Source organism: Cricetulus griseus, chromosome 6 (assembly GCF_003668045.3).
Source record: "Cricetulus griseus strain 17A/GY chromosome 6, alternate assembly CriGri-PICRH-1.0, whole genome shotgun sequence".
In the NCBI taxonomy this organism is placed as follows: Eukaryota; Metazoa; Chordata; class Mammalia; order Rodentia; family Cricetidae; genus Cricetulus; species Cricetulus griseus.
This window is the reverse complement of record NC_048599.1, coordinates 103,853,675-103,881,646: the sequence shown is the minus strand read 5'-3', so window position 1 is coordinate 103,881,646 and position 27,972 is coordinate 103,853,675. Positions and strand designations below refer to the sequence as shown.

The 27,972-nt window shown below is 41.4% G+C and overlaps 1 protein-coding gene across 2 annotated transcripts in view; it reads right to left on the bottom strand.

Annotated features, from left to right (window-relative positions):
- Slc25a12 (solute carrier family 25 member 12) overlaps nt 1–27,972 on the bottom strand; it is an 86,554-nt gene that overhangs the window by 24,140 nt on the left and 34,442 nt on the right. Inside the window, exons 1-7 of one of the 2 annotated variants that reach the window (XM_027420200.2) lie at nt 26,885–27,000; nt 22,036–22,139; nt 17,795–17,934; nt 12,498–12,644; nt 9,625–9,763; nt 8,965–9,058; nt 7,079–7,163 (exon numbers count right to left, since the gene is read on the bottom strand). In XM_027420200.2, coding sequence (XP_027276001.1) covers nt 7,079–7,163; nt 8,965–9,058; nt 9,625–9,763; nt 12,498–12,644; nt 17,795–17,934; nt 22,036–22,087 — 657 coding nt within the window. In that variant the 5' untranslated portion in view covers nt 22,088–22,139; nt 26,885–27,000. Of the gene's footprint in view, nt 1–7,078; nt 7,164–8,964; nt 9,059–9,624; nt 9,764–12,497; nt 12,645–17,794; nt 17,935–22,035; nt 22,140–26,884; nt 27,001–27,972 lie in introns of those variants that run through there. The other variant, XM_027420201.2, reaches the window with a different exon arrangement.

Here is a 27,972-nt window from a genome sequence, read left to right as displayed (position 1 = left end):
TTAGGTAAACAAACATACCAGCATGCAGCATTACTCCTCTCTAAGTTGAAATTCTTAAATATTTTGTTTTTAACATCTAGTCACTCATTCATTCACCGTATATGCACTAAGGCCAGGAGTTACAGCTTACATGTGGCAGTCAGAGGGCAACTTTCAGCCATCTGTTCTTTTCTTCCACCGTGTGAGATCTAAGGATCAAACTAAGATTGTCTGACTTGGTGGCAAGTGCCCGTACATGCTGAGCCACCTTACCAACCCCTTTTTATGTTCTTTTAAAAAGATTTATTTGTAATGTATACAGTGTTCTGTCTGCATGTGTGACTGCAGGCCAGCAGAGGGCACCAGACCTCATTAAAGATGGTTGTGAGCCATCATGTGATTGCTGGGAATTGAACTCAGGACCTCAGGAAGAGCAGCCAGTGCTCTTAACCACTGAGCCACCTCCCCAGTACTCTTTATCATGTTTTTTTGAGAAAAAGTCTCAGACTATTATCAGGCCAGAGAAGACTGCTCCCACCTAAAACCTCTAATGACTACTGTCCTTCCTACATTCACAGTTCTAATAAAACCTATGATAATAGTAAGATAAAGCAATGAAGAGAATCTCATTGTGATTCAGATGCTAGTCTACGGGTCCTATACCAGGAGTAACTTGTCTACCTCCATGTGTAAGTCTGGAACTCAGTATTTTCACTATGAAAATATCTGCTGTGCTCTATAAGATATTGGAAAAAAAAAGGGATAAAATATCTACTTTGTCAAAATGAACTTTTCAAAATGAAGGAGAGGAGGCAGCATCACCGGATGAGATGGTTCAGCAGCTGAAGTACTTGCTGTGCAAGCCTTACGATCTGAGTTTGATTCCCCAGAGCCCCTGGTGAAGGAGAGAACTTACTCCCAAAACATGTTCTCCAAGATCCATATGTGCACATACACACACACACACACACACACACACACACACACACACACACACACAAATACAGTCATAATAAACAAAACTGAAATAAATTAAAGCCATAGTGGGCCAGACATGATTTCTAGGTCTATGGGAAAGGAGGCAGGAGAGTCACAATTTTAAGGTCATTCTTAGTTACATGGTAAGCTCAAGGCCCATCTGGCCTACAGGAGACTATCTCAAGAAAAAAAAAAAAGTTGGATTTAAAGACATAGAATAAAGCTAGGCGTGGGGGTGCAAAACTGTCATCCCAGCTACTCAGACAGCAAAAGTCCATGGATCAAGAGTTCAAAGCCAAGGGTTGGAAAGATGGCTCAGCGGCTAAGAGCATTGGCTGTTCTTCCAGAGGACTCATGTTCAGTTCCCAGCACCCACATAGTGGCCCACAACCACATAAAACTTCAGTTCCAAGGTTGCCCTTTTCTGGCCTCCACAAACACTACATACACATACATGCATGGGTACATGTATACATACATACATTCAAACAGGCAAAACAGCCATAAACATAAAAAACAAAAGTCTAAAAAATAAATTCAAGGCAAACTGGGGTCCAAAGTGGGACCCTATCTTAAAAAGAGAGGGAAAGTTCTTTTCATAATAATAGGTCTCTGATCCCAAAGAAGCACCAAGTGACCACTAATTCCCTTATTCACATGGGAATCTTCTCCTGCATTCAACAATACAGATTTTTCTTTCAACTCCCCTTCTTCAAAGAATGTTACTAAGCCCTGCAAAATCCTATGAAAACTGAAGGATTATTCTGTGCTTTAATTCTGAGCTAAAACATCTCAAACTATAAATACCCAAATGCCTTTTGACAGAAATGTCACCTTCATTCCCATTAAATAGCAGTTGTGAGAAAACGTACCAGAGTCGGGTTACCTCGGGTGTTTTTTCTTAAGGCTTAGTTATCAATACAACTGATGGTTCCCTTGTAGTCAGCTATGCAAATTAATGTAATTAATGCTATAGGTTTCACTTCATGAATATTCATAAAAGGAATGTCCCTATAGCTGTCTTCCCAATTAATGACTATGTACTGAGTTTTTAGCATTAAAGCTGAAAGATAATATTCAGCACTAAAAAAAAAAAAAAAAAAAAATCACCTACTGTGAGCCAACAGGTCAAAGGCAAAGGCACTCTCTCCCTTAGAGTTATGATCAAGACTGTGAAGGCTGATATTTCACAAGATTAATTAAGTGTTTTTCAAAGCAAAACAGGGTGAGATGCTTAAATGATTTTAACTGGCTCCCTACAGGATTTTAGATTTCATTTCAAGAGAGGTCCATTTTTTTTCCCATTTTTAGTTTTTTTTTTTAATTTTGTTTTTCGTTTGTTTCTGTTGTTGTTAAATGTAGGACAGGATTGTTGCTGAATCAAGCCTACACCAGGCTGTTGTATGTAGGATGCCAATCCAATGGAGAGAAGGCCTCTTCCAAACACCTACCAGGGTGGGAGAACAAGAGTAGCTAAAGTCAATTTTACCGAAAGTGTCTGGGTTCTATATGAGCTAAACGTGTGGTCAGAGGAGCAAGGTAGGGCTAGGGAACACAAAATAGCGGCTCCAAGTCACACCTATGACCTTCCAAACCCTCTCCATTCCTTACAAAGTAAGACTGAAACTCAAAGCCATGACATTACAGAAGGACGAGGTGGGTAGAGGGAAAAATATATAGACTTTAATTATTTTCTTGTTTCTATCCATAAAACAATGTAAGTATACTTTCCACTCCCAGTATGAGGGAGCTCAGATTCATTGAAGACTGCAGTATCTTTTGATCTAAAATTTTTAATGAGATAAATGGCTAATAATGTAAATAATAGTTCCCATATAAACCTGATTTCCTCCCTTTTGAGAACAGGTTTCACTTTTGTGGAACTAATCAGTAAACTGTAATGTTTTCCTCCATGTAGTCACAAATCCAGGATCAAAGACTTGTAGTCTATGAGACTTCAAACTGCACAAAGAGACAAAATCCTAAGACTAAGGAACGGCATTGGTGAACTAAAAATGAAATCAACCCAGTAATGTCTAGGTCAGTGGTTCTCAACCTGTGGGTCTCGAGCCCTTTGGGAGGGGGTTGTGTATCAGATATTTACATTATGGTTTATAACAGTAGCAAAATTACAGTTATGAAGTAGCAACAAAAATAACTCCATGATTGGGGGTCACCACAGCATGAGGAACTGTATTAAATGGTCGTAGCATTAGGAAGGTTGAGAACCACTGATCTAGCAGAGCACACAACTCAGCTCATTTTCAGCAAACAGCCTAGAGCTTTAATATAATTCCACATGGGGGAGAGAGAGAGAGAGAGAGAGAGAGAGAGAGAGAGAGAGAGAGAGAGAGATGCCCAATGGTGTTCATATAGATCATTTATCCCATACAGTTGAAAAAGTAAATGTGGGCAACCTTGAAAGAAGAAAAAGGTTTCATTTGACCATTCTCACATAGAAACAACCTGGTTTTAACTTCCAAACTATTACAAGCATTAAAAATGTGCACATCTTTTTCTCTGCAGCCTTTTATTAACACAGTTTCTTCAAATCACAACATCCATTTGGGGAGACAGGGACATAGCTCAGTCAGTACAGTGCCTGTCTAGCATGAACCCTGGGTTCAATCCCCAGCACTCCTGAAACAGATGTGCTGATACACAGCTGTAACCCCAGCACTCAGGAGATAGACAGGAGGATCCAAGGTCAAGACCAATCTCTGCTACAAAGAGTTCAAGGCCAGTAATGATGGGGTGGGGTTCATTTTTTAGCTTCAAACATAGCTTGGAGTAGAGTACTTGCCTAATATGTAGGTTCAAGCCCCAGAACACAAAAGAAACTTCAACCTCTCTCTCCCTCACCCCTACTTCTAAAATACTCTTGCATGTAGCCCAAGCCAACCTCAAATCTGCTATGCAGCCAAGGCTGGCCTTGAACTCCTGATGATCCTCTTGTCCTCCTTCCATCACGTATGGGAATTACAGGCACTTGCTGCCATACCCCACAAAGTTACATTTTCTAGATGGGTATGCTCAAGAATACCTTTTTATCCCAGTACCTGTGGGTCAAGGGCTAACCTGTCACAAGCAGAAAAAAATAATAATTTTCTCACTGCACACCATATGTATGCATTCCTTCCTCCTCTCTGTAAGTATCTGGAGTGTTTACAGTATTTAATGCTACTACAAGTATTCTTGGACATCTGCTTTCAAATTTTACTCACTGTTGTTGGTTATGGGTGAGATGTGTAGGGGCACACATGCCTCTGGCTCACACATGGAAGTCAGAGGACAACTTTGTCAAATTAGAGCTAGTAAAGACTTCATTCAGGAGAACTATAAGGGGCACATGTCTCTTCAACTGGAGGACAAACTAAAATTCTTCCCGAAGTTGTTATCGTTGTGTGAGGCCATGTGGAGGCCAGAGGTTGACATCAAGTGTCCTTCTCTACTGTTATTCACCTTATCATTTGAAAGGGGTCTTTCTTAAACCTAGAGCTTGCAGACTGGGCTAGACAGGCTGGAGGGTGGAGACAGGAATCAAACTCAGGGAATCAGGTTTAGCAGCAAGCTCCTGTGATGGCCATTCCTGGTTGTCAACTTGACCATGTGTGGAATTAGCTAAAACCAAAGCTGCTAGGTACAGCTGTGAGAGATTTTTCTTTTTTTTTATAATAGATTTTCAATAATCAATATGGATTTTTTTTAGATTTTATTTATTTATTATGTATACAATAGTCTGCTTCCATGTATATCTGCACACCAGAAGAGGGCACCAGATCTCATTACAGATGGTTGTGAGCCACCATGTGGTTGCTGGGAATTGAACTCAGGACCTCTGGAAGAGCAGTCGGTGCTCTTAACCTCTGAGCCATCTCTCCAGCCCAAGATTTTTCTTAATTAAACCTTCTGAAGTGAGAGGATCCACCTTTAATCTGGGCCACACCTTCTGGTGGCAGCTTATGTAAACGACATAGAAGAATGAAGCTCTTGCTCTTTGCCTGCCAAGTTCATTCTTTTCACTGACATTAGAACCTGCTTCTTCAGGATTCCAGCATATACCAAAAACCAGCTCAGACATCCAGCCTCATGAATTTAACAACTACTGGATTCTCAGACTTTCCATTGACAGCCATTGTTGAACTAGCTGGACCACAGCCAGTAAGCCACTATAATAAATCCCCACATATTTATATTCATAAAATCATCTCTGTCCCTCTGAAGAAGCCTGACTAATACACTCCTTCACCCACTAAGCTATCCTGCTGGCCCTTGCTTATTCTGAAGAGGCTAAATGAACTATTTCTCAATTACAAGTATTTGTATACTTGTTTATTAATTAATTTTTGTGTCATTTATGGTTGAATTGAGGTCTCACATACATTATACAAGCACTCAAACACTGAGTTGCCCCCAAGTCCCAAGGATAGAGATGTAACTATACAATATATTTTCACAATTAAGTTTTTCAAAACTCAAGAGCAATTTTCACAAATGCATAGTATAAAATATAAAGTTCAATTCAGTAAGAACTCTTTAAATAGTTCAATGTCTTAAGGTTTTCTTATGCTATGGAATTTTATTTTAAAAAAAAATCACTGAGTGGGGTGGTGCACAGCTTTAATCCCAGCACTCGGGAGGCAGAGGCAGATGGATCTCTGTGAGTTCGAGACCAGCCTGGTCTACAAGAGCTAGTTCCAGGTCAGCCTCCAAAGCCACAGAAAAACCCTGTCTCAAAAAAAAAAAAAAAAAAAAAACCCAAAAAAAAAAACAAACCAAAAAACAAACAAACAAAAAGGAAAAAAGAACAAAAAAGAAACTGGTAGCAGAAAGCAAGAATTTTGGGGAAGGGGAAACAAAAAAGCTAAGCTGCAGTTCATCACAGATATTAATCTCCCTCATGCCCCCAAAAAAGTGCACTGTAAATGAAGACACCAAAGGACTCTTTGCTGTTCTCCCTTTGCTTCAGCTGAGGAAAAAGGTTTTATTTATCATTGAGGTGGAGCTGGAAATCCTAACTGGTTTCAGGAAGCAATTCTAAGTTGCTCAAGCAGAAGGAATATTTCCTACCAAACCTTTCCACGGTCAAGACATCTTTTGTTTGTTGTGTTTGGAGTCAGGGTCTTGCCATGTAGCTGGAGCTGGCTTTGAACTTATGGCTCTCCTTCTGCATCAGCTTCCTGAGTACAGGGTTACAGGCACTTACCACCATACCTGGGAGAGCACTTTGATTTCTCACTAACCTAATTGACGGAGGTGCAAAACAGCAAGCTCACCCCTGACTGCTCACCAAGGAGTCACATGAGGGAAGGGACAACCTGTCCTGAACTATCCCTCTTGTCCTCTGTCCTTCTGTTTCCCACATCCCCTCCCCATCTCCCTCAACATCACAGAGTCTCATGAAGAGCAGTGAGAAATAGAGGCTCTTCAAGGATAAGCCCAGTAGAGCATCAGAAGGCAGAGGCCAACTCTTCCCCAAACCTCAGCCCCCACAAGGCCCATGAACCTCTGCTACAACTGAAGCTTTAGAAGTCCAGGATTCCATTTAAAATAAAGCTGCAAAAAAAAAAAAAAATTCAGTCTTGAAGGTCACCTCGTGGGTCTGGCTTTTTCTACTGAGAACATTTAGAAAATCCAAAATGGAACTGTATTAACATTACAGGACATAGGCCCCATTTTTATTATATTTAATGTTAAATGAAAAAATCTTTCTGGTCCACTAATTACAGTCCCTTGTCCCTCTTGTAGTCTGTTAAGCACAATCACAGGGATGGTTTGTTTCAATTACAAAATGCTTTGTACTTAAAAAAAAAAAAAAGGCTATATGTATCAGCTTAACCGTAGCCTGAACACTAATCTTTAAAGATGATTAGGCAAATGACTGGAAAGGAGGTCACACCCACTGTTTGAACACCTTATCTTAATAAGCTAGAAGAATGAAACTCCAAAACTAGTCATCACATCAAAATAGCTCCTGCAGGTGTGGGTGATAACTCAGCCAACAGAACCTAAGCTAGGAGCTCTGGAGTCTTTAATATTCATCCCACTTGGAACCTTTAGGCTTGACATTCTCACCAATGTCAGCATGGTGACGGGGAGTATAGTCACAGGCTGCTCATACCTGTCTCTGAAGCTCTGCCAGGTTGTAAGGCAAGGCCCCCTCAGCCAGCGGAGCTATTCTCTCGATGTCGGCCAGAGTCAAGCGCCTTAAGGGAAGAAAGTGGCAAAGAAAATTGTTAGATGGGACAGATCCCTCACATGCAACATGCCTTTCTGCTCCAAACCCTGAAGAGCTAGCATTTAAAGGGGCCATTTCCTTATTCACCTTTTATGACTCTTTTAGTGAGAAAAAAAAATCAATAAGGCTTCGGATCTTATTTATGACAAAAGCAAAACCCTCCAGAGGTCAGTGAGGAGGGAATGGCTCTAATGAAATTCCAGCAATGGACAATAACAGTGAAGAAACATCTCACACCAAAGTGAAGGTCCACAAACCCTCTCCACAATGCAGAAGTCCCCAGGGTCTCCAAAGGAAGGTTAGAAGCAAGAAGGATAAATACGTTGGCTGCCTTCAAGAGAAGGCACAGGATAGGGAGGGGCCTTCTTTTCTCTCACACTATACTTCAAAGTCCTTGAGTCTGGAATCATATGAAGGCAGCACTATGGGTACCAAAACTGACTTAAATAAATACATTCTGAGAAGGACTTTATTAAACCATTTATTTGTAAGAAAGAGGCTCAAAACATTTGTCTAAAAAGTGTGAATTTTAGGTGGCTAAGACACAGCCTGGTAGTTTGTGCCCGTCACCAAACACTTCTCAGGAAGCACAAGGCAGCTGAACAACTAAATATCATGTCCTGTCCAGCAATGCATCATCTGGCAAGAAGACAATAAATCACACAGGCATATCCAACTTCTGGAGTCTCTAGGTATTAAAAATTATTTCTAATTATGTGTATTTGCATATATATTTGCAAATATATATGCAAATACATATGTGCATATATATATATATATATATATATATATATATATATATATATATATGAGTGCAGGGGCCCTTTGGGACCACCAGAGAGCGTTGGATCCCCTAGAGCTGAAGTTACAGGCAGGTATGCACCACCCAAAGGGTATTGGGATCAAAGGAGTCCTCTGCAAAAGGAGCCAGTGACCTTAGCTGCAGAGCCATCTCTTCGGGTCTAGTATTCCTGACACCATTACTTAACGAAATACCACATGTGACTGACAAAAACAACAATAACCCAGGTTTTTAACAGACCATTCACTTCTTTAGCCCTGTCCATTGGGTACTTGTGGATGAGGGCTTTACATGGATTTGCATGTCTCTGTACGTTAAAGGCCCGCTACACACTATTTTTTTAACTTATAAAAAACAAAAGCATAAACATCTGGGCTTGTGTCTGAGGGAAGCACGATGATATATGAGGCATATCTTAAGGAAATAATACTCTCTAGCACACACTGGGTACACGCTCTCAGAAAGACCATTGTTTATAGCGATCAACAAAGGATATGACATTCCTCAGTACAACATTCTTCATGAACCGCAGCCTATTTTCATGAATTTACAAACTTCACCAAATTTCTACAAATCACTTTGAGAAAGCCTACATTAAACCTATCTTTTCCCTCTCTCCAGCTCTCTGCTCTTCTCATTTTTCCTCCTTCTCCCTCTTCCCTCTCACCCTGAATGAACCCCTTCTCTAACCTCTCCATTCCCTTTGGCTCTCTTTGCTCCAACCCATTATGTCTTTACTTCTGTTCCCTGCTCTCTCTCTCTCTCTCTCTCTCTCTCTCTCTCTCTCTCTCTCTCTCTCTCTCTCTCTCTCTCTCTGCCTCCCCAGCCCTCTGTCTTCTTTCTCTCCTCCTGTTTCTCTTGCTAGGAATCCATACACTGACAAGGCTGTTGGTAAAAGGAAATGGCATAGGCCACGTCTAAAACGCCCCCCCCCCCCAATAACACCATGAATCACAGGAAGATTTACCCCGAAGCGTTATATAGGTCTGCAAGCTGGTACAGGATATCAATTTCTAGTGGAGTAACTTGTCCATAGCGTATGGCACTCTGGGCAAATTCCTCTGGAAGAGAAAGAAACAAAGGTTAGTATCTCAAGAGCCTAATATAAATGGAAAGCAAAAGAATTTTAGCACCTTTCTAAACATCTGAAACTAAATTTAAATGCAAGTTCTGCTTATCACTGCATTCCTGAAAACTGGTGAAACTGCAGGAACAGACAAACCAACTTTGCTGACAAAACAATCACTTTCTAGCTCTCGCTTCTCTTGCTCATTCACTCTGGTCTCCAGGGTTACAAGATGAGGGTGGCTGTTCTGGGATCTCCCAAAACATCCTCTCACTGCTCACTCAAAGAGTGGGCTTGCAACTCGTTCCCAGTACAAACAAGCTGCTGCCACACTGCCACTGACCTGTTTGACAGATTGGGCCAAGGCTCTTTTCAAAACTGTCAAAGGCACTTTGGCCTTCCCGCCTCGGCATCTCATTAAGTGCACCTGGGGTTCGGAGCCCACTCGAAGCATGAGCATGCGTGAAACATGCACATGCATGTGGCAACTGACTTTCTGACCTCACACCTATCTGATGAAAAGCACAAATTCGAAGATCCCAATCAATTTTTAAATCTTACCCTTTGTGACTTCAATATCTTTCCTTGTGCCTGCTAAAGTGCTATAGATCTTACGAACAAGCTCCATGTTGTTGAGTAAGGAGTTAAATGCATTGAAGTAGGAGAAGCTAACTTGGTGTGAGGTACTTCCTCCAGCAGCCTAGGAAATGACAACACACAACATTTAAAACTCCAAAGTAAGAAACGATGATTGGACTCTGCATTTATTATTTTCCTCAAAGTGGACCCGGAGGAGTCTCGGTCATTAAAACAATTAACTACCAGCCTATAAATATAAGGGGGCTGTCTGACTAAAACATGGGGCACTCTGTACCCTCAGGGAAGTCTACACAAAGAAGAAAGCAACATCTGGAAGTTGGAGTTCATGGTTCATCCACCGCGAAGGTCAGAAACAACAAATACAATTACTGCAGATCAAACCTGGCCATTTAAGCAGAATTCTTCAAGACCCTTAACTGTGCAATGCCTGCTAGTGCTGGAAAAATATCAATGTACAATATAGGGAATATTTCCCAAGGCTGTTTATTTATTTTTCCTATGCACATACACAAAAACACAAGCACGGACTTTATTTTTCTCATGTTATAGATTGAAACCAAGGCCTCATCCATATTTACCATGTACTCTACCACTTAGCCTCCCCTCCAGGTTTAGTAACCTTAAATTTTAAGACCATTTAAATTTTATTAGTATTTTATTCTATGGATAGTGGTATTTTGACTACATGCATGTGATATACCACACGTGTGCCTGATGCCAGAGAAAAGTAAAACAGGGTGTCAGGTCCCTGGAACTGAACTTACAGATGGTTGTGAATCACCATGTAGGTGCTGAGAATTGAACCCAAGTCCTCTAGAAGAACAGTGAGTGCTCTTAACCACTGAGCCAACTCTCCAGCCCTGAGACCATTTTATTACTTTTTTGTTTTGTTTTGTTTGTTTGTTTGTTTGTTTTGAGACAGGGTTTCTCTGTGGCTTTGGAGGCTGTCCTGGAACTAGCTCTTGTAGACCAGGCTGGTCTTGAACTCACAGAGATCCGCCTGCCTCTGCCTCCTGAGCACCACCTAGCTTCTGAGACCATTTTATTACATCAACTTTTCTCAAGGTTTTAAAAGCTACTGTTATACTTATGATACCTAGCTTGTGCCAGGTGGTGATGATGCACACCTTTAATCCCAGCAACCGGGAGGCAGAGGGTTCGAGGCCAGCCTGCTCTACAGAGCGAGTTCTAGGACAGCCAGAGCTACACAAGGAAACCCTATCTCAGAAAACAACAACAGCAATAAAAGACACATAGTTTGTGTGGCTCTCTGATCCTGCATCATGCAAAATAAAGCTCTCAAATGCTCCCCACATGTACAGAAGGTCTGGCAAAGGCTCACTATTAAGTTACGTCCTCACTGCTTCCAGGCCACAGGGCTCACACTGGATAGCTGGCAAGCTGCCTTCACCATCTCTGAAGGCTGAGAGACTCCTCGCTTTGCCCATCATTTAGGTGGAGTCTCAAAAGAGAAGGATTTTGTGTTCGTTTTGTTTGTTTGTTCAGTTTCCAAAAGTCTAATCTAAAAGCTAAAAGGCAAAGGGGATCAAAAATTGTCACTATTTAAAATTCAAAGAAATACCAAGAAAATAATCCCAGTCCAAAAAAAAAAAAAAAATCTATTGCAAGTAGTGTGATGCTCTGGTTTCTCTTTGACATATAAACCCCTCACCTTCTACAGTGAGAGTGACAATGGGCAAATGTCTCTACACCCACCCCGTAGAGATTTTATTTTTATTAGTGTCAATCTAGATACCAGCAGGATTCAGATCCCTTAGTGTTTTCCTCTGAGGACCATGATTGTATTTGGTTACTGAGTCAACAGTCACGTAGCCAAGTTGGAAATACAAAACGGATCCCTCAACCCTAACTGCGATGTGTGAATCCTTCCCTCTGGATTTTCTCCCTTTCTTCTCTCCTTCCCTCTCCGATTCCTTTTCCACCCTTCCTTTCATCTTTGGTTGGGGTATGAGGTGAAGTACAAAAGTGGGGAGGGGGTGTGGGGGGGGGGTAACATGTGGAGGGAGAGTGACATGCTCCAGTTCAGATTCACTGAAGAGAAAGACCAGAAGTTGATCTTTCTACCCCAGTCTAAGTCGGGATAATGATCTTCAGCTGAAACAGCAAAAGTACCCACTGGCTTTCCTCCATCCCAAACAAGCAGTAATCAAAAACGTACACACAACACCGTGTGTGGACAAGAAAGCAGGTGGGTGGGGAGAGTTTCAGCCCTGGGTAAGGAAGTGGATGACACGAGTTTGCTGTGGGTCCACATGGCTACCTGAGAGAGACTTGAACTTTGACAGAACAAAAGGCCTGTGTCTGAACGCACAGGTGAAGGGGCAGAGCACAGTGACTCCAGAGGTTGGTGGCCCCACGCTTCCCCCATGCCTTCTGACATGAGCCAGTAACCATCCCTCTGGCACAAAGAGAAAGAAGCATCCTAACTAGACCTCCGAATATTGGGTGGGAGGTAATAGAAGCCAAGATGAAAGCAAGAACGCACTGAAAAACAGCGATGACGGTCTCTTGTCTACTAACTCTTGTGTCCCTTGGACTGGACACTGTTAATGGAAATAAACAATTCGGAAATGCATGAGAGCAAGACAGTAGCTCTGGATGAAGCTAGAAACTGAGAAACGTGTGTGCGCGCGCACGCGCGCGCACACACACACACACACACACACACACACACACACAGAGTTTAACCTTCTACCTCCTAAACATGAAGCCTGGCTAGTTAAGAGCCATGTGGTCACAAGAAGGCACTCCAGGACCCAGAGGTTCAAAAACAGTTTGGGAAATGGGAATTAAAAGCCTGTCTTCTTACTTACTGAGACTAAGTTCTCTTCCACAAAAGGAGTGAGCATGTGGGACCGAATGGTGACCATGACGTCACTGAAATCCAGACCTGAGATCATGCCACTTTTGTTTTTGTCTTTGAGTGCAAAGGCTTGCCTTGCATGTTCCAACTGCAATTCCTGCAGAGAAAAGAGACAAACAGCATTAAAATGGTTGGAGCATATCCTAAGCACACGTTCTGCAAAGGAAGGACTGGCAGACTTCCTTTGCATGCCCTTACTACAGAGAGAAGCAATCTACAGCTCTGAATTCACAACCAAGCTTCTGATTTGTTCTAGGAGGTTTTCTGACAGATGTGATACATGGCATTCCTTGGGGAAGAGAATGGAGTAGAGCTGGCAGTAACCAGTTTGGGGGGGGGGGGTGCGCTTTGGATTTTACTTGGAAAGTTTCCATCACTGAAAACAAAGCATACAGTGGTTTCAGTGCTTTCTTCCAGCTGCTACAATACACAATGATTTACTTGCTTGCCATCCATGAGAACTTCCTGAATTGAGAGTTTACATTCATTTTCAGTTCTTCACTTTTAAATGTCGCAATAAGAGACAGTCTTTCTCCTTTTCTCTGCATCAGACACCAATTTTTCCCCAAATGATTTAAAAAACAAAACAAAACTGAACTCAGTGTGAAACCCTACCAAATGGCAAATGCAATACTTCCTAATTCTGAAATGGAAGTCAGAGACAGGAAACTGTACAAGCTGTGCTTATTATTATATCACTCTGTCAGGCTTGGGCATGGACACTCTCAAGAGAATAATCCAGAAACTCTCTGATGTTTTAAACTACTGTAAAACCTAATGTTGTAATGAACAAAATCAATGAAAACAGTAAAATGTACCCCAGGGGACGATACAAAAGTCAAAGCCAGAATATTTCTGCCTTGGGCACCCATGACAGAATCCACATGGTGTGCTGGCACAACACATGGTGTGTATTTTCAGGTGCCATCCATGTAGCTGGAAACTATAGTCATGTTTAAATATCATCACTGCCATTGCCATGCATTCACCAAACCACTGACCTACCTCTTCCTGATATTCAAAATACTTCAGAGGGCTAGGGGACTCACTGGTAGAATGCTCACCTGTCACACAATAGGCCCAAGTTTCACTCTTAGCACCCACAAATGGATGGATGGATGGATGAATATATAGACAGATAGATGAAAAGCTTTGCTGAAGTCTCACCTGATGGGGGAGGGCCTTCTGCGTATATGTTTGTCTTATTGGTTGATAAATAAAGCATTGTTGGCCAATAGGGGAGCAAGTTAGGCAGGACTAGGAAAGAAGGAGGATTCTGAGAAATGTAGTAAGGACAGTCGCCATGTGATCCAGAGAAGAATGGACACATGCCGCCAGCGTCCTTGATAAGTCTTTATAAATATATAGATTAATAATCATAGTTGATACTTAAGACAGAGATAGCAGATAAGAAATCCTAGTCATTGGCCATCAGCATTTGTACCTAATATAAGTCTCTGTGTGTTACTTGGGACCTTAACATGGCAGCAGGCAGAACTCAGGCGTCTGTTGGAAAGGTTTATCATTACACTCACCCTTTTTATTTTTTACATATGTGTACATATCTTAAACAAACAAACAAAAAACATGGTCTCATTCGTGTAGCCCAGGTTGGCTTTGAACTCTGTGTAGTCAAAGCTGGCCTTGAACTCCTGATTCTTCTGCTTTTACCTCTCAAGTACTGAGATTCTGGGCACGCACCACAACATCTGTTTGGTTTTTTTCCAAGACAAGGTTTCTCTGTGTATCCCCGACTGTCCTGGAACTCACTCTGTAGACCAGACTGGCCTCAAACCCAGAGATTCTTAGGAGGATGATGAGCAAAAGACAAGTATATCAAATCTTCTAAATCTTTCAATGCATCAAGAGCTTCAGACAGCTGTGCAGGTGATATGACAATCAAATAAAGGCTGTGATCCCATTGGAAATGCAAAATCTATGGCCACACACCTATAATTCCAGCACCCCAAGGGGGAGGTTGGAGGATGAGAAGTTCAAAGCCCGCCTTGACTACACAGAGACTTTGAATAAGAAATTTGGTTTCTGGGTTGGAGAGATGGCTCAGCAGTTAAGAGCAATGACTGTACTTCCAGAGGACCTGGGTTCAATTCCCAGCCACTCCATGGCAGCTCACAACTCTCTGAACTCTAGTTCTAGGGGACCCAACACTCTCACATGGACACACATGCAGGCAAAACACCAATGCACATAAAATAAAAATAAATAAAATTTTAAAAAGAGAGACTTGGTTTCTTATATTCTGATTGCTGAGTAGGCAATAGGGCTGGAGGCCTCAACAGTTGCTATGGATACAGACACAGACTGGAAATTTATTTCCTTCTTTCAGGGTCATGTTCTGCATTGGCTTCCATCAGCCTCTGGGTCCCTCTGTTAAATTCTCCAGACAGACAGTCAGCCTTTAAGTCTTCTCCAGGGTTAGTAAACGGCAGAAGCTGGGCTGATGGTTGATGAGGTAGGTAGGCAGGTAACTGGTGTGTGTGTGTGTGTGTGTGTGTGTGTGTGTGAGAGAGAGAGAGAGAGAGAGAAAGAGAGAGAGAGAGAGAGAGAGAGAGAGAGAGAGAGAGAGAGAGAACTTGGAGGCCAGGGGATGATATTAGGCGACCTGTTCTATTACTCTCCACCTTGATCCATTCAGAGTGTATCACTAAACCTGGAGCCAAGCTGGCAGCCATCAAGTCCCAGTGGTCTTCCTGTCTCTGCCTCACACAGCCCCATGACAACAGGCAGTCAACCAGGTAAACATGCCCACTCCCCTTTTGGTGTGGGTAGTAGGGATTGAATTGATGCTCATACTTTTTTTTTTTTTTCCGTTTTTTGAGACAGGGTTTCTCTGTGGCTTTGGAGGTTGTTCTGGAACTCTGGAACTAGCTCTGTAGACCAGGCTGGTCTCTAACAGAGATCCTCCTGCCTCTGCCTCCCGAGTGCTGGGACTAAAGGCATGCACCACCACCACCTGGCTTTTTGTTTCTTTCTTAAGACAAGGTCTTCTCATATGACACAGGTGTGATGCAAATGCCTGTTTGAACTCCTGATACCCCTGCCTCAGCCTCTCCAGTGTTAAGATTACAGGTGTGGCTGGGCGGTGGTGACACACTCCTTTAATCCCAGTACTTGGGAGGCAGAGGCAGGAGGATCTCTGTGAGTTCGAGGCCAGCCTGGTCTACAGAGTGAGTTCCAGGACAGCCAGGACTATTTCACAGAGAAACCCTGTCTCGAACAACACAACAAAACTAACAAAGATTAGAGGTGTGAGCACCCTGCTACAGACCTCGAGGTTGTTTTGTTTTGCAGTGCCAGTGATTGAACCTGAGCTCAATGCAAGCTGGGCAAGTGCTCTACCACTAACTATAACCCATTCTCAATATGGCTAATCCTTTCTTTTTGAAACAGGGTCTCACTATGTATCCCTGGCTGACCTAGAACTCTCTGTGTAGACCACACTGGCCTCAAACTCAAGAGATCTACCTGTCTCTGCTTCCTGTATGCTGGGATTAAAGGCATTAGCCATCACATTTGGCCTAATATAGGTAATTCTTTAAAGTATTACATTAAGTGGAGGAAAGACTCACAAAAATGACTATCAAATAATCCCACTCATGTGAATTGTCTAGGATAGTTACAGCCATAAAAAAACAAAAGGCAGACTGGTAGTTTCCAGAAGCTGGTAGAGAAATATTGATGAGGAGCAACTTCTAAAAGGCTACAGGCTGTTCTTTGGGGTAATGAAAATGTTTGGAATAAGACAGAGGCTTCAAAATGCCATTAATGTACTAAAAACCAGTAAACTGTCTACTTTTTTTTTTCCAAGACAAGGTTTCTCTGTGAGCTTTGGAGCCTATCCTGACACTCGCTCTGGCTGGCCTCAAACTCACAGAGATCTGCCTGCCTCGGCCTCCCAGCTGTCTACTTTTAAAAGGTTAGTTTTATATTATATTTATGTGAAAATTTATCCTCCCTTCCCCTATTTTCTTTATCTTCTGCTATAGTAGGGACCAATCCCAGGGACTCATACATGCCAGGCACTGAGCCACACACTTGGCCCTTGATTTTTGTTTAATATGGAAGGTTCCTGGACAGTCCCACTAATATGAAATTGATAAGATAAGCTCCTGTTTTTAAAAGCAATAACAAGATGAGTTAACATTACTAAGTAAACAAGTAAACAAAGCCTAGAGCTCCTAAACAAATTAATAGTTCTAGTTATTAATTAGAGGTGTCCCTCAGTATCTGTAAGGCATTTGGTTCTAAGACCCAACCCCAATGGTCCTCTCCCAGTGGACACCAAAAGCTAAATGGTCCACTCTCTGCAGATAGCCTACTTGTGTTCCCTCATATACTTCAAATATCTCTTTCATATAGCCTGTTGCAGCTACATTTCTTACATTTTATTATTTCATGTATGTGTGTCTATGCACATATGCCATGGTATACATGAGGAAGTCAGAGGACAGCTCCTGGGATTCAGTTCTGACCTTCTACTACATGGGTTTAATTGATCAAACTCAGTCATCAGGCTTGGTGGCAAGTGCCTTTACTCACTGATCCATCTCAGTGAGTAATCGAAATGATCTGAAATCATCTCTACACTACTTATAAAGCCTATTTCAATGTAGATACTATGTCGATGTTATTAAGCTTTATTGTTATGACAGGAAAAAAGTTTGTGTATATTCAACATAGATGCAACTTTTTCCAAATATTTTCTATCTGTGGTTTCTTGGCTCCACAGATCGAGAGCTCATAGGTAGGGAGGGCTAGATTTATGAAATTGTAGTAGTTCCTATCACTATTGATCTAAACAGAACTGTGGCATGACTATAGAAAGGATGAGGGTGGAGGCAGGCAGATCTCTGTAAGTTCAAGACCAGTCTGGTCTACAAAATGAGTTCCAGGACAGACAGAGCTGTTACACAGAGAAACTCTGTCTGGGGCGGGGCGGGGGGGGGGGGAGGATGAGGGTGGAAATTGTCCAAGTTTGTGCTTGACAGTGAGAGGTAAAAGAACTTCTAATCTCACATAATTAGAATCCAACCGAACACACCTAAAAGTAGAAGAATTAAGAAGGTATAATATGAGTACTTAAGTAAATGGAAGTATGTGCTGAAAGAAAATGGTTGCAAGAGTTTAAAGAACTTGCTTCAATGAAAGAGAATGAAGAGTGGGGCGACATAGGGACCTCCTCTGCCCCCGTACTAGACAATACAAATGTCCAGGAAGGGTGCTTACCTGGAGAAACTGAGTGAATTCCACATAGTTCAGGTGCTTCTTGCGATTGTGCCCAAAGTGCAGTCGGATGAATTCGCAGTCCCAGTTAAAAGGGATGTGATGATGGATAATAGTCTGTCCAAAAATCTCCTTGACATTTTCTTAAAAGGGAAAAGAAAAACGCATCAGTCACACTGACAATGAATCATCCGATCCACTGCAATGCTCCTACAGAGAAGAATTAAGAGAAGTTTAAAAAGTCAAGACCATCTGCTTCTACTAAGAGGAACTGCAAATCTCTTTGTGCCCAGAAACCCATGCAGGAACATAACTGATACAAAATATAATTTTTCACTTAAGATTGTGTACCATTACATATAAGGCCATGAGATTCTTAATTTCTCTTGATTTAATTTTAATTAGGAAGCGATTTCTATCTTGCAATATAAATAGCTGCTACTTTACATTCCAGCATAAAATCAATAGTGTTTTCCTGGTTCCTCAAAGAGTCGAATTAAGCCTTTTATCAGAAGCGTGAATACCTAAATTACAGTATAATGCAATATTTGTCATACTAAGTATGGTTTGATTGAGGCGTGATTATTACATTCACACTAGCCTGAATATGAGTATTGAAGATAGCTATAAGAAATACTACCAACAGCGTATCATTAGCTCAGCAGTAAAGCACCTTATTAAAAGCTGATAGTGTCAAAAATAGGGTCTTGCCACAAAGCCTCGAAATCCCCCTAAAATCCATGATTATTAGACTGAACTATTAAATATTTTAGGGTAAGTGAAATTAGTGATCCGCTTGTCAATGAAGAACCATACACGGTACCAGTCGCGCTGTATGATACAACCAGAACTCTGTTGCTTGTCTTCATGCACTAGCGAGATCATTCACTTTCTTGCAGTTTTACATTTATTATGAAAATTGTTTCACAAATGACTGTCACTTTAACAAGCATAGACTGGGTAGACCAATTCAGAAGCTCATGCCAAAAAAAAAAAAAAAAAGTCATTAGCAAAGTTAAGAGAGCAGGAAGCCTTTTTAGTAATGTCTTCAGAACCAAATTATTTTCCAATTTAAGCCAATCTTATTAGTGAAAGGGTTTTGCCATCAGTAGCTATCAATTATCCTAGAGAATTAATAAACATAGGTTTAGTGTTTTATAATCACCTCCAACTATGTTCTTTTCTCTGATATCGACAGTCAATGAATACAGTATCCATCTCATAACTGGCCATGGTGTAATGGATTCCCTTTGTCTTGCATATCTTTTTCTTAAAGAAAGTGCTGCATTTGGGTGGGGCCCTGAACTGGATCTCTCCTAGCAGTTTGGACTCAAGGTAACAGCTCTAGTTCAGAGGACATAGCAAAGTTGAAAGGAGGCATTGGATGTCACTGGGAAGATGGGATTCTCAGCTTCTCTCTCAAACAGATGCAGGGTTTCTTGGCTAAGGAGCAACAAGACCTCAGAGTTTTCAACCCATGTCAAGTATGCTCAACTTAAATAAACATAAACTAAACACTGCAGGGTTTTTAATTCTGAAAAGATTTCAATATCAACTCATGAGATGCTGGTTCAAATCAACGGGAAAGATCCGTCCTTATAACTAGGTCCTGGGGATGCCGCTGGTGTAGAATGCTTGCCTATCATGCATGAGATCATGGATCCAATCCCCAGCACCCTCTGTCCTGGGGAGGTTGGGGGAGAATGTCAATGAAATTTCAGGTTGTAAAATATGTTAAGGCTTATAAAATAATTAAAACAGTAAGGACTGTAAAATGTTTAAAATATGGAATACCAGTAAAAATGCTCTTAGGGTCCACCTAATATAATTAGTCACTCTATTCCCAAATTAACTGACTTTATTTATTTTAGAAGTCTAACAAACCAGACATGGTAGTGCTGGACTTTAACCCCAGCATTCAGGCAGCAGAGGCAGGAGCATCTCTGTGAATTGGAGGCCAGCCTGGTTTACATAAAGAGTACCATGCCAGCCAGAGCTGCATGGGAGACGCTGTCTCAAAAAACAAAGAAAAAAAAAGTCTAACAGAAAAGGTGTTTAAACTAGAAGATGAAAAGCCTAGTGGATAACATAAATCATCAAATATATTCAAATATATGAAATAATAATAAGCTTGATAAAGAAGATAATTATTTCATGGTAACTTCCATTTTAAAGGTTGTAAATCACAACATTTAATTATTTAATATGAAATGTAGACTCAGACATGGCAGATCTGAGCCTACTACTTAACATGATGCTATCTCTAAAACAAAAGATGAGGAAAGATATCTGCATAATTTTTATGTAACCATCGATAAAACTGAATCCATTTTACATGGCTTGGAAATTGTCTTAAGTGAGAAAAAGCCTCATATAAAAATCAAAGATTCAAAAGCCTTCAAACAACAATCAAAAAATGTAGTCATTTCTATTTTTTCTGACATCACCTAAAGGATATTTACCAGCTGAACTGTCTTTATTCCTGTATTTATTTGTCCTATTGGGTACTGAGCCCAGGGCCTTAAGCATTCGAGGTAAGCATCCTGCTACTGACCTCCACTCCTCGCTCCCAGTTCATTTTCATTTTTTATTTTGAGACAGGGTGTCATTGCCTAGGCTGGGCCTGAACTCACTCTGAAGCCTAAGCAGGCCTTGAATTTACAATCCTCCTGTCTCAGCTTCCAAATGGCTGGGATTACAGGCCTCCACTATTGTGCCTGTTGGAGTTTTATTTGGCTTGGTTTTGTTACTTGAAACAATGTCTCATACTGTCATCCAGCATGGCCTTGGCAATCCTCCTGCTTCAGCCTTCTCAAGACTGGGATTACAGGCATGAGCTACCATACTGTGCTGGCAAACTAAATTTATGCAACATAATAGGAAAATAATCTTTAGAGTTGAAAACTAATTATTAAAGTGGCACTAACGATCAACTGATGCCCCACCAATGCTAAGCAAGCAGTCTACCATGGAGCCATACCCCAGCCCTATAAAAAAGGCTTCAGTGGGAAGAAACTCTCTCGTACTAAGATCCTAGCAATCTCTGACGTCTTAGACTGCTGTTCAAGCAATTAAAATAGTGGTCCAAATTAGTCATAGCAGGCTCTCCAATACAGAAGTGGCATTTTCCACAAGTAGTGTATGGACATTTTCCACTTCTCTCCAAATGGTCCCCTGACAGCTCTGTACATGGTCTCATTGTAATGTCGTCTCCCAGTTTACTAACTACTCAGTGATACTTTCAGTCCTTTCATTACACCCGGGCTGCAACTGGACTCACTAGGGCTAATAAGACTGTAAACCTATCTTGGCATCTCTTGAGATATAGTCTACAAATCTTGTTTCTAGTCCATGACCTGTCTGTCCTGAAGCTAGCTCAGGAATGTCAGAGACAGTCAATGACTGAAGTCCAATTTATAATCACCACTGTTCTTTCACTGAGACAAGTTTACAAAACAGAATTATGTCAAAGCTCTAGTACTAAGGAGCATATATCTGCACGAGGCAGCAGCCGTAGCACTTATCTTCCTGGTCACCAGGTCTTGCATGACTTGAGAGGGGGGACCACCATTAACCCCAAGCATGCGTGATTCACCTCACTGCTCTGTGTAACAAGTTTCCCACCCAAAGAGAATCCCATCTTTCCAGGGGCACACAAGGATTTTTTAGCTCTAAATCGCACTCTTTACGAGCACTAGTTCCGTGGCCATGGTTCTGGCCTTGCATGACAGTCACATCCTGGCAGCAAGATCATGATCCAGGAGATTATACTAGGTTGGCACTGCTAAGAGAAACAGGAGTCCATTCATGTTTCTGACAGAGAAAACAATAGACCACATTTTGACTTCCTGCAGAGAGCATAGGCTTAGGAAAAAAAGATGCCTTACAATTCCTTTCAAGAGGGAACGGGGGCCAGATAACAAAAGTAGCTTGTCATTATGTTCTCTTTGCTCAAAAGGAGAGGAGCATGTGACTTGTCAGGAGGGCAGGTAACGGTGACAATGTGATTAAGTAAAAATGTTCCAAGACGTATATTAGTCAGTTTGCCTCTATCAGTCACTTATAAAGACTGGACTAGGGGAAATACACATTGAAGCATAGTATGTAAATATGTCTTAACAGAGGTTTCCATCTCCCCAGCAGCCCACACTGTGTCTCCCCATCTCATCCACCCTCATCCCGCCCCTGGTTCTTATGGGCGCTTCCTCCAGGGTCTTTATCACCTTTCTGCAGTACAAAATTACCTCTGACCGGGGCTGGCACTCTTCTCCAAGACTGCCACCATGCCTGCTCCATGAATGAGCCTGGAAGGAGCTGCTGTACCAACGGTGTGGCCAGAGAACTCCTCCTGTAGGTATACAAGCCATCAGCCCCGTGACACAGCCCGCCTACCATCAGCCCAGCTTGACAACGTGATTTCAAGGATCCCAGCCCAGCAGGAGCCGTTGCTTCCAACTTAAAGGCTTGGGACCACGAGTTCTTATTGCCAGGGGAAATTTTTTTGTTAACAGCTAGGTTTCACCTGCACGGTTCTTAGGGTGAAGTCAGAGAAGCACTTAGGATACCTGTGGGAAATGGTGACTATCCTTGTGTATGACTAAACAGACACAACAGTGAGACTTGTAGATGTGCTTTTCAGTGAAGGAAAAGTAGGGAGGAAAGAAGAGGAACAACTAGGAACCCAGAAAAGAAAACAAACAGCAACAACAATAACAACAGAAAAGATCAACAGCGGGAACTTGTGGAGGAAGTCCCAGCTGAAGCATGCAGACTCTCTTGGCTTCCAGCTTTACTTCCAGGAAGGTATTAGTGTCCTGGGTGAACTCTTCCGGCACTCTGAGGGAAGGTGTCTGTTAGCCCTTTACCTACCTCCGAAGGGATTACTGTGTGATCAGTCAAATAGAGCAGTCCTGCTGCCAAATACACCCAAAGGTTCGTTTCTCAGGAGAGATGAGTTCACAGTTAAAGAACATCACAGAAGCTACAAGCCTTAGCGTTAACAGTCTACCGTCAAGTGACATAAAACCCAATGAGGCCTCTCCTTTAACCTCAATCTCTAAGCTACTTTAGTAGCTTATGCATTTTTTCCCCAAAACAGTCCTTTCTGTGATGCCTAAAAAACAATACAAAGAATCTTAAAGTTACTTCCTGATTTAATCAAATACCCATGTGCCCCTACTGCATACCAAACTATCCTAGTCTGTGGCCATTGGCGTCTCACATCACCCATGTCTAGTTTTGTCTCCACAGAGAAAGGGTACATTTAACTTTCTTGGTGTTTACACTACCATGTCCTGACACTTGGAATAGCAGAGCTGGTTATGTCTTCTTCCCTTTGGAGAAAAGTCTATTTCAAAGGCACACATAGAATACATTTTTTGCTTGTTGTATGCTATCCATCCTGACAGTACTATATCAAAAGGCACCCCTGGTTTAGAAGGTTTCTACGGTATGGGCGTGTCCTTGGAAAAATTCATTTTGATGAGTTCCCAGTCCTGACAAACACATGGGAGTGCAATGTGCATGAGTATTTCATAGAAAATCTAGAGCACATAGTATGTTTTATGTTTGTTCATTAGTAAACAGTTAAGAGTTTCTTTTGGTTTTGTTTGTTTGGGTTTATTTTTTTAGAATTAAATCTTTGATAAAGCAAAAAATTACCTCCATTTAATAAATGCATGGAAGCAAATAACAGCACCATGCAGTATTACCACTTAATACATTAGGTTACCTCTTTCTAATTCTACCCAGCAGGATATCAGCACACCAGTGGGTAACAGTGAGACACAGGCACACGTACGCTATATCTAGCACACACCAGTCATGCAATGACCTCCGCAAGGCTCATGCCATCTGGCTATAGCAGAGATACAAGCCATTAAGAAATTACCCACAGCATGCATTAAAAGTTTATTAAAGATTATCAAAGAGGAAAATACTAACTAATGCTTTATTTATGTACAAAACAAAGCAGAACCAGAACTCTAGAACCCTTCCCTAGGCTTTCATTCTGAAATGTGTTACCAAGGCCTTGATATAAGCCCTCTGTCCAGAATGGAGGCATGTCTAACAACAACAAAAACCCTTGTCTAGCACTCAAGTGGATTTCCAATGCTGCTATCTGTATAAATACTTGCTAAGCTGCTAAGTTTAAATATATAGCTTGATGCATGTAAAAAAAAAACATATCTAAAACAAAGGCACAGATGAGAACAGTATATACAAATACACAGATAACACCAGCACTGCTGTCAGAGCCCACAGAATATAGCGATGGCAAAGTGACTGGTCTCCATTCTATTGCAGTTTGCATCCAATATCTCTCCTTACTTTCCCTCGTGTGCACAAGAAAAAACTATACCTTAAATAGCTCCAACTAAGAAACGGAAGGCCATTTGGTGCAAAGGATTTAACTCTAGTGAAAGTGAATATCGAATTTCATTTCCCTAAACATGTGTCTATAAATATATAAGAGCAATTCATTTTATTAAATGGATACAAACATAAAAACTGACCTTCATCACATACCCAAAAATCCTATAAAAATAAACCTCAAGTTGATGATTTCCTTATGCAGAGAGTCTGGAGTCTTGAAATGAGTGAGACTTAAAATTTTTATTACACGGCATTTGCTGTAACAGTTGCAATGTTTATTTTCTTAAAAGTTCTCTTCCTTACTGTCTTTGCTTTCATGTCGGTTGAGAAGGCTGGTCTAAGAGTTGGGCCTGAGCTTAGTGGCAGAATGCTTACCTAGAATACATGAGGTCCTGGGTTCAACTTCCAGACCAGAAAAATGATCTAAAAGTAGATCCTCAAAACTAGGGATGAAGGACAGGACGAGGAAAATTATCAAAGTCCTTCCAGAATGACAGCAAGAGGAAGGAGGAATGGGGAGGGAGGGAGAAACAGGAGGACCTGAACGCACTGGGCAAGGATAATCCATAATAACCTTATCTGTAAATTGTGGAACAGGAAAAAGAACGCAAGACTCTGAGGAGGGAGGATCATACGTCCTTCAGATTACAGCAGGTGTCATTAAAAAAAAATCAAATTTTTTCAACCTGACTATATTTCTTAAAATCCTAGCCCATAAATCATAACCTAAGGGAAAAAATAAGGGTTGTAATAAAGAATCATAATAAAGTTAGGACCTAATTGTATATCCATGAGCTTTTATCTTCATGAAGTAAGGTGTGTGCCAGCCACTCAACTGCTTCCTATATTCATTCTAATCTCCTAATCAACAGTGACAGGAATCTGCTGATGAAGTGTCTGTTCATGAAGTGTCTTTGGTGACACTTTAAAACACACACACACACACACACACACAAGCTGGGGAAAGTAACCAAATGGAGGAGACACAATCCTAAGGTAGGAGACAAAATAAATTAGAATCTGATTTTGAGAACCCTAATTCTTAATGTACACATGATATAAGCACGGGGATACTGTCAGTAACTCAGACTCGTTTGTCCCAGTTTCCCAACATCCCTGCGCCATGTTTGGAAGGGAGCCTGTGAGCTACCTCCTGCAAGGAGAATGCTCAACACTACAGCGTTCATGCTGACTAACTAGGTGATAGAGACTGTGATTTCTCTACAGCTCTGGGTGTTAGGGAAGAAAGTCAACATTCTTCAGGAGGCAAAATGGTCAGAGCTTGCTGCAAAGCAGGGAGGACACCTAGTTACATGCGGAAATGTAAAGGGCTCTGCGGAGTATTTTTAATCAAAAATGTTCCTCACGGAGGAGGGTTGAGCCAATAAAGGGGAGAAACTGCCAAAGCAGACAGTGTGTCCACCAAAGTCAGAGGCAAGGTGCAACTGGTCCTGCTGGTGGATGCACCATTCTTACAATTGTGGTGATTTTGCTTCCTTTATGGTTTTTGTTTTGTTTGTTTTGTTTTTGATACAGGATCTCCATATAACCCTGGCTGTCCTGAAACTCACTATGTAGACCAGGCTGGCCTCAGAGATCCACATGCCTCTGCCTCCTGAGTACTGGGATTAAAGTTGTGAGACACCACTGCCCTACCTTGCTTTATGTGTAAATAAAGGACATTTCTATTATAAATAAAGCATCAGAGGGGATAATCAGTGATGTGAATTGGGGAGAGCCTGAATTTCAAGGATTTTGCTACAAATATTTGTGGCAATTCACACCACAAAAAGGGTCAGTTTCACTTGTGGAAGATGAAAAGTTGTGGAAGTCTGTCTAACATGCCAAACCTTGCTGAACTGAACACTTCAAAGTGACTAAGAAAACTTCTTGCTGCTTATTTTTAGCCATAAGAAAAAAAAGTTTCCAAATATTAAAAGAAAAGATAGCGAGGGGGCTCTAAATCCTCAGAACACTACATTTTTTATTGAAAAAATGCTGCAGGAAAGATTAACCAACAGTGAGCATCAACTAATTTCTACAAATGACACCTTCAGAGATAAATGACAGCTGAAAAAAAGAAAAGAAAAATTCTAGTTTGTGTACTTCTGAGGCAATGCTCCTACCAAAGGATTTACATCAATTTCTTCATCAATCTCGGATGACAATTCTACTTTCCTAGGCTTTGTTTCTCAAAGCCAAGGCTCCAAAGTGAGGACCAGGCTTTGGAGACTCTAATCTTGCCCTAACTCCATCATCCCCATGTCCCTTTGTGGGTGGGAAATGGTAGAATACAATTTTCCCAAGGTGCCATCAAGAATCTCCAGACTCCCTATTCAAAAATAAAAGTAAAACAAAAGCCCCTCAAGCATGAGAAGACGAACACTGGTGTTCGAACTTTTACTTCATGAGGAGTTTTTCCCCGGCTGGGCCAGATGAGGAAAGCTCACGGACTCTTTTAGGAAGGCAAAGTATTAGTGTCTGAATGAGCTGACTGAACATCACTCCTAAATTCCTTCACCTTTTGCAATAGTCTAACGCTGAAGAAAGTAATGCCCACTCTTATTTGTATAAATCCCTTTAGGAAATGACTACTTCACTCACTGCCTAGGTCCTAAACAAACAGCAACATGCATTTAAATTACATTTGAGAATGAAGAGCTGGGCTAGCATTGGGAACTTTACTTATTACTTATGATCTTTTTTGTTTCCCCTTACCAAATGTCACCTCTCCATTTCCACTCTTGTCAAACAATTGGAAAGCCACTATGAACATGGAATCTGGAGCACATAAAACAGATTCAAATGCCAAAAACTCTTGATAGGAGATCAACCTGGAACAAAATAGAAAATGTTATGGGGCTGGAGGGATGGTGGCTTAGCCGTTAAGAGAATGCAGAAAACCCAGATTCGATTTCCAACACCCACATCAACCACCTGCACACATACACACACACACACACACACACACACACACACACACACACACACACACACACACACACACGCCACACAATTTTTTAAATTACTGGCTAGAAGAGAATAGAAAAATACTGGACCTTTTAATGAATCAGAGTTGGAGTTTAATAAACATATTTTAATATAAGCTAAAGCATGAGGGTTAAGAGAAACAGGCCCACAGACAAAAGTAAGGCACACCTGAGAGCCTGGCTGTGTGCTTCTTGCAGAAGTCACAGAGAGGAAAACATACCCTGGGTACCCGCTCCTCATGAGAGTCATCAATACCAGGCATTTACTATGTGCTGCTGTATGAACTGTAGCTCAGGGTAAGCAGGTGACAGGTGAAGGTGGATGCATTTGTGGAAGGGAAGGAATAGCACATTTTTGTAAGCTCCTAACGAATTAATGGACATGAGCATTAATCAATAGCTCCTAACATCACAGAGATAAGAGCAGGCCAAAAATAAGCCTGAATTTGATCAGTAGTCTCTCAACCCCAACACTGCTGATATTTTTAGCTGGATAATCTTCTATTGTTGGGTCTTCTATGGTTTGTAGCATATTTAGCAGTATCCCTGGGTTCTGAGCACGAGATGTCAATTTCATCTCTCAGTTGTGATAACCGAAAATGTCTTTAGATATTGTCAAAGATGTCCTAGAAAACAAGATTACCCCCATTGAGAACCAGTGATTTAGAACTAATCATCAATTTAGAGACAATGTGATGCACAAAGGAACATGTTAACTGCTGCCACAGAAACAGCCGATAGGAAACCACAGGACAGTACAGGAGTCCAAGAAAATAAAATTTAGAAGAGATGCTCTCTCAGCCTCCATGTCATCTT